Source organism: Empidonax traillii, unplaced genomic scaffold (assembly GCF_003031625.1).
Source record: "Empidonax traillii isolate 1590-97213 ecotype Southwest subspecies unplaced genomic scaffold, ASM303162v1 scaffold1819:size175429, whole genome shotgun sequence".
Classification (NCBI taxonomy): domain Eukaryota; kingdom Metazoa; phylum Chordata; class Aves; order Passeriformes; family Tyrannidae; genus Empidonax; species Empidonax traillii.
In genome coordinates this window covers 107,761-114,930 of record NW_020957012.1, presented here as the reverse complement: position 1 = coordinate 114,930, position 7,170 = coordinate 107,761, and the positions used below count along the sequence as shown (strand labels likewise).

General features: G+C 53.8%; 1 protein-coding gene across 2 annotated transcripts; it reads left to right on the top strand.

Annotated features, from left to right (window-relative positions):
* Window positions 1-1,590: 1,590 nt before the first annotated feature.
* MRPL48 (mitochondrial ribosomal protein L48) lies at window positions 1,591-5,426 on the top strand. 2 transcript variants are annotated; one of them, XM_027908724.1, is made up of 8 exons: window positions 1,591-1,635; window positions 1,875-1,927; window positions 2,096-2,133; window positions 2,464-2,549; window positions 2,854-3,026; window positions 3,807-3,909; window positions 4,559-4,648; window positions 5,210-5,426. In XM_027908724.1, the coding sequence occupies exons 1-8, from the start codon at window positions 1,618-1,620 to the stop codon at window positions 5,282-5,284; spliced, it is 636 nt and encodes a 211-aa protein (XP_027764525.1). In that variant the 5' UTR covers window positions 1,591-1,617; the 3' UTR covers window positions 5,285-5,426. The 2 variants fall into 2 exon arrangements, with proteins under 2 accessions (XP_027764525.1, XP_027764524.1); XM_027908723.1 differs by having other exon boundaries at window positions 1,614-1,635; window positions 2,066-2,133.
* The last annotated feature ends 1,744 nt before the right edge of the window (window positions 5,427-7,170 follow it).

Here is a 7,170-nt window from a genome sequence, read left to right as displayed (position 1 = left end):
CTGTGAAACATCCAAAAGGCAAAGAAAGGCACGCTCCAGTTGGAAATAAGGGCCATGTTCCCAACAGGAGGGTGCTCAGACACCAGAACAAGCTGCCAAGAGCAGCACTATTTATCTTTGTATCCAGGGAAAATCGAGAGCAGGAGAGATGGAGGGAGATGCTGTCACGGAGAGAGGGGGGAGTGGGAATTAAGGGGTGCAGCCCCATTCCATGGGCATTCAACATTTGAGGACATAGAAGAGTCATCTTGGATGTGCTGTGAATGGTGATGTTCATCACAACTTCCCCAAAAACACAGGCCCAGCCAGTCCCCTCCGGGCACAGGAGCCGCTCCTCGATTCCCTCTGGGTATTCCAAGCCCCTGGGAGGAGAAGCCCGGGTTTTCTGGAATGGGAGCGCCGGCCTTAACCCAGCTCAGGCTCATTCCCCCTGCCTGGGGCTTGCCAGGTGGGAATCAAAGGGCAGGACAACATCCACGTGGGCACTTCTGTCACCAGCCGGGAAAACACAGCGTGGAGCTGGGAATCTGTGTCCTTGCGTCGTGGAGGAGGGAGCAAAGGTGGGGTGGGTTCCCTCCAGGAAACAAAGGCACGGGGAGATTTGCCACGTGGATGAACTCAGATGAACTGCAGGGAGGAAGTCCACCAGGAAGCCCTGACAGCTCCAGCCAAGAGCAATCGGAGTGGGAATCAGTCCTCACGCAAAATTCCAGCCGATCCACCCAGGAGGAACAGCTCCGAGATGGGGGCTCTGGAGCATCTCCCGTGGAAGGAAAGGGGAAAGTGGGGCCAGGCAGCAGAGAAGGGAGCGGGGAAGAGCCTGGGAGAAAGGACGGTTCGTGTGGAAGAGGCAGGAGGAGGCAGTTTGGTTCGGGATGGGTTTTCCTGAGCCAATTCCAGACTGTCCATGCTTGGGGGAGAGGGGCTCCAAGGACCACCCAGCGGCCCATCTCTTCCCAGGCAGACCCCCGTGCCCACCTTCTCTCCCGCCGCTGGGAAATCGGGGAGGAGGTCCCTCCCAGCCCAACCTTCCTGCGCTCCGAATTTAGAAATAAAGAAAGAAAGAAAAATAAGGGACGAAGTAAATGGCCGCCGCCACGCCACACTCAAGATGGCCGCCGGACCCACACTCAAGATGGCCACCGGACCCACACTCAAAATGGCCGCCGGACTCACACTCTGCACTGCCACGTGGCCAAGCCACACTCAACATGGCGGCCGCCCCGTGATGGACGCAGCGAGCGACCAATCAGCACGCGAGAAGCAGGCGATGGGCGGGCCGTAGCCGGCGAGTTTCGTGGTGATTGGCCCAGGGTGGAGTGCGCTGCGCAGCCGCGGCCGCCAGGCGGCGCTGCCCGGGGTGTGCGAGGCCAGAGGGACGCGCTGTCCGCCATTACCCCCCGCACCCCCCACCCTGCTCGGAGCCTCTAGCAGGGTGCGGGTCCCCGCCAGCACCGCGGGTTGCCCAGAAACTGCCGCCTCTGTGAGGCCTCGGCAGGTATTGGAGTTGCCAGCGGGCGGAACGCGGGGCGGGAGCCGCGGGGCGGGGGGATCCAGGCGCGGCGCACCGGAACCCATTAGGGGGACGGTTTGAGGGACGGACCAAGGGATGGAGTGATGGCGGCAGTGCCGAAGGTACCGGGATCGGGAATGGGAACGGGAATGGTGGACACTCTGGAAAGGAATGGGCCTGGGAGCCTGTTCAGGGCCCCCTCCACCCTCTGGAGGAACAACCTTTCGCTGCTCTCCAGCCTAACCACCCTGTCCTGACAGAGCTCCTGCTGTTCCCTGGGTCCTGTCCCTGCTGTTACCTGGGGGCGTTGGTGAAAATTCCCTCAGGATCTGCCACCGTCTTTGTGTTTTGGCCGTTCCAGGTGCTGTGCTGGGAGAAGGGAACGATGCTCAGGCAGCTGTTTGCCCTTAGCAGGTGAGTGCTTGAAATCGGGGAGTGGAACACAATAAAAGGCATTAAAAACACCCCCAAAATGGCCAAAGGACATTTGCCACATATTTTTCCACGGGTGGGGGAAATCAGAGCTTTTAATCCTTAGTTTGTTTCTTACAGAACTTTTAATCATTGTCTTGTTTCCTCCAGAGCAGCAACACCCAGAGAAAACCATCTGTGTGCTGCAGGTAAAGTCCCCTTTTAATCCAAATAAATGGAGCATTTGTGTTTCCTTTTGATTTTAGTTTTTTTTTTTTTTTAGCCAATCTTGGGCTGGTTAAATAACCTGAGCTCATGCTCTTTGACTTCCATGTGGTTTTTTCTTAAGATTTTCTTCTTTTCTTTGGTAACATTTCCCTGGTCTCCCAAACCACCCACAGCCTCTTTTATTCTTTTCTGTTGTTCTCTTGAGAATTCCCCTGGGAAATGACTACTTTTTAACCTCTTCCCTCTTTACTTGTGGCTGCTGCCCACATCCAGCTCTTGAGTCGGGACAGGATTTCTGCTTCCATTTCCAGGTGCTGCTCTCCTGAGTTGCCACAGATCCTACAGATCCCGTCCCACTCATGGAATTGGGAGGTACAAATACCTGCTCCCGCCAGAGGTAGGCAGAAGGAATTTTATTCCTGCTGTTTCTACTCCCCCTTTTTTTTAAAATTTTTTTTAATTTTCTCTGGAAGAAATTAAAAAATACGGACATGTTCCTTTGTGGGGAATTTTTCCTGTGGTGCTGCCATCCAGGAACTGAGCTGAGGTGTCAGGATAATGCCATCCCAGTTTTTAGGCAGGGAGAGGGAGCTGGGATGTGGCTGACAAACCTCTGTCAGAGGAGCAGCCCCACAGGAAAAAACCCAGTGGGGTTTTATTTCCAGTGTTGCTCAAACTCCCCGTTTTATTTTGGAAAACAGACTCCAAAGAGGAAGAAGGACAGAATGCAGATGAAGGAGATCAATCCTGGCACCGAGTTTGAGTATGGAGATGTCAACATCCAGATGACTTCCTACGACATGTGCCTGGTGGAGCACTTTGCCCAGTATGTCCACAGGCTCTGCAACAGGCTCTCCATCAAGGTCAACGAGAGGTATGGGACACCTTGGAGACCAGGGCACATTCCAGCCCTTCTGATTCCCATCTGGATGTAAATCCAGACCTCTCCTCTGCCCCTCTTCTCTTTCTGCGTGTCCCTACAGTTTTGTGTGTTTAATTCACACGAGGAAGGTTCAGATTTTTTCCAGCAAAATACCTGGCTCCATCTCATTCCTCTGAGGAAAAAAAAGGGCTTTAAGCCTCTGGGTTTAGTGATATTGTTTCAAGCTTTAAGCCTGGCTTAAGCATTGCTGACGTTTCCTGCTGGTTTTCGTTGCTGGGGTTTGATCCAGGCTCTGTGCAGTGAGTGACGCTGGTTATCCCAGCTGGAATGAACTTGGGAAAGCCCTTGAGGTGCTGGGTGAGCTTCCTGCTCTCCTTCAGTTTAGGAACAGAGGATGCTTTAGGTAAACACCAGATCTCCAGACAGGATTATCCCAACAGCAGATTGGGATTTAGAGCCTGAGGGATGTGAGGAAGCTCCTCAGTGCTGCAGTGCTCCTGAGGAGCTGCAGGCACTGGGAGAAAGCCCTGAGTTGCCATGAGGGAATGACAACAGTGCTGGATTCTCCAAAACGTGGATTTTCAGTTGTGCCCTCCGAGGTTGGACCCGGTTCAGTGTGTCCAGAAAGGAAGGATACACTGTTTGCATAATTAATTCCTCCTGAAAAGTTCATCTCCTTGGATGGCTGATCCATCCCTGTGGAGCACTGGGAATGTCCTTAGGACAGGGAATGTCCTGCCTGCCCTCAGCTCTGCCCTCTGTCTCCCCCAGCTATGCCATGCCCACCAAAACCAACGAGGTGCTGTTCCTGGAAGAGAAAGGATCCAAGATGCAGGTGGATGCAGTCCTTACCACCCACCAGAGGGTTGTCCAGGTAGGACCTGGTGTTCCCTGATATTCCTGTGGTTCTCCTGCAGCACAGGCTCTCCAAAGCCCTCCACAGTTGGAGCTGAAAGGTGTAATTTGGGCATAAAGCCTTAATTTGATTTCCACTGAAAGTGGAAGCAGGGAGAGCTTTCCTGGCTTTATGTAATTTCAGGCACCTGATTTATTACCTATTTTCTGCAGAATACTTAATATAGGAGGTAGAAAAGTCATGTTTAAGGATGGATGATTGGAAAAATTCCACAAAGTTTAAAAATACTCTTAGGAACAGCTTCAAAGAGCCCAGAGCCCCTTCCAGGGCCTAAAGGGGCTCCAGGAGAGCTGGAGAGGGACTGGGGACAAGGGATGGAGGGACAACACAAGGGGGAATGGATTCACATGGACAAAGCACAGGGTTAGATGGGATATTGGGAAGGAATTCTTCCCTGGGAGGATGGGGAGGCCCTGGAATAGATTTCCTGGAGAAACTGTGGCTGCCCCATCCCTAGAAATGTCCAAGGTCAGGTTGGAGCAACCTGGGATAGTGGAAGGTGTCCCTGCCCTTGGCAGGGGGTGGAATGGGATGATGTTTTAATGTCCCTTGCAACCCAAACTGTCCTGGGAGGGTTGTCCTGGAGCTCTGTCATTCCTTCCCTCAGATCAGTGGTTTGAGTTCCACGTTTGCTCCGATCCTCCTGGAGATTATCCAGAGTAACCAGCCCGAGGGGGTCCATCTCCTCATGAAACAGGTACGTTTGCATTCCCCAGGGCCTTTCAGGAAGCAGAGATGATCCATGTCAGGAATTTCCTTTGAAGATCCAGACCTGGCCCTGAGGCTGCTCCTGCAGCTTAGGGTATCCAGGATCTCCCAGAGGCAGGCCCTCCCTGCTCCATGAAAACTTAGTGCTTCTAATTCCCCATGAGTGTTTCCTTTCCCGTTTAGCCTCCTCTAATTGGTGCCACTTCCCAGCCACTCCCACAGATCCACAGGAGATGGCAGCTTCCTTTCCTTTGCTGCCACACATTCCCTGTGAGGCCAGAGGGAATGTTTCACTCCAGCATTGCTCCACCACTTACCCTGGAATCCCCAGGAGCTTTGTGGAGCAGCTGGGAGCAAAGCTGAGGGAGAAAACCCGAACACTGTGCCCTGTTTTGATGGAATTCGCTTTGGACAGGGGGGTTAAACTTGGGGTTTGTGAGAAGCCCAACAGTTTTCCAGCATTGAGTGACTTTCCACTCGCAGGGCATTTCAGCCCTTTGTTTTTCCTGTTAATCCTGATTTCCTTGGCTGGTTTTCTCTCCCTCCACAGCACACAGAAGCCGACTTCAAGAGCAGATTGAAGGCTCGGCCAGAGCTGGAAGAGCTGCTGGCACAGATGAGCTGAGTGAGGAAAAACTGCTCCATGCAGGGGCTGCTCCAGCCTCCAGAGGGGGATTCCACAAGCACTCTGCTGAGAACTCAGTGAATTGGAAGGAATTTCCACTGTTGGTCGTCTCAATAAAGATGAATAATGTATTTATTCCTGACTGGCTTGTACTGGGAGCAGTGGAATCCCACACAATGGAATGTGGCTTTACATTCCTTCAGTTCTTCCTTATTCTTTTATTCCTGCCTGTTCTGCTTTTGACAGGTGGGAGTTTCTGCAGAAATCCCTGCAGGTGAATGATGCTGTGCTGCAACAATCCCAGGAATTCTGTTCTAAGCAAATTTGGTGGATTCCAAGAGAAACTATTCCAAAATGGTTTGTTTGGAAGTTTCCCCCCCCCCTTTTTTTAAGGACCTTCCACTAAACACAGGGAAAATAACTCATTCATTAACACTCTGTCCAAGTGTTGCTTGTGCTCCTGATCCTGCTGTAATTTTTGGGAATCCAGCACCCACCTTCCTGGGAAACAGCCTGGGAAGTTCCTTCTGGCAAAAGCCAGGGATGTCCTTCCCTTCCTAGACTCCAAAAAGCTTTGTTTCTCTTGCCTTATTTGCCAGGAAGTGATGGACAGAGGAGCTTCCTTTTTTCCCCCATTCCTAATTATCCTGGGGCTTCCCTGGAGATAAATCCCCTCCCTAAAATCCCATTTGGTGGGACACGAGGTTATTGGTGCTGGGAAAAGCCTTGGGAAGGACATGGGAGTGGAAATCCATAGCAGGGCTGTTGTGGAGCCAGGGACATTTTGGGCTGGAAATCCACAACCATGGAATCACTGAGGTGGAAAAGCCCTCCGGGGTCACCAAGTCCACCCTGTGGCCAATCCCCACCTTGTCCCCAGCCCAAAGCACTGAGTGCCACTTCCAGTCTTTCCTTAAAAACTTTCAGGGATGGGGATTCCACCACCTCCCTGGGCAGCCCCTTCCAATGCCTGACCACCCTTTCCATGAAAAAATTCCTCCTGATGTCCAGCCTGGTGCAGATTGAAGCCGCATCCTTCAAACCCCTCTTTGACCTTCCCACTTTGCTGCTGGCACAGATGAAGACGATTCAATTCCCAGATTTAATTTCCCACGTGGATTTCCCGGCACTTAGATTTAAAAAAAAAAAAAAAAGAGAAAAAAAATCACACACACAAAAAAAAGGGGGGTTGAAAGGCACAGCTCCCCCATTCCAGGGGAGTGTCACTGTGCAGGGTGTGCCCGGCTCTGTCCCCGTTCCCGCTGTTCCCGCCGGGCCATGCAGGCTCCGAATGCCCGGAGCTGTGTCTGGCAGTGCCGCCAATCCCGGTGCTGCTCCATGCACTCCTGCAGCTCCCGGTGCTGCTCCAGGCAGCCTGTCCGGGCGATCCTGGCATCCAGGGGGTCCTCGCCCTCCTCTTCCTCCTCCTCCTCCTCCTTCCCTGCCGGTGCGCGGCTCCAGGAGTGTCCCGGCTTGGCCATGGGAGAACTGGGAGGGAGGGAGAGGGTACGGGATGTCATTGGGAGGGGGGGATATCCTGTGCACCCCCCAGGAGGGACTCAGCACCCTTAGAGACACCCAGGGCCCCCTAAAACGGGCGCTCAGCACCCTCCCCATCGCACCCCATCCCCAGCACCCTCCCTGACCCCCGCCTACCCACCCACCCACCCGTAACACTGCCACGAGCGCCCGGCACCTCCCCACTCCCCACCCACGGCTGCTCGGCACCCCCGCCCACCCCTCACTCTCCCATGGGTGCCCACCCACCTTCCCCTTCCCAGAGGTGCTCGGCACCCCCTCCCTCGCACCGTACCCACACCCGCGGGGACTCCGCTACCGCCGGAGCCGCCTCGGCAAGAGGCGGAAGGGGCGGTGTCCCCACAGAA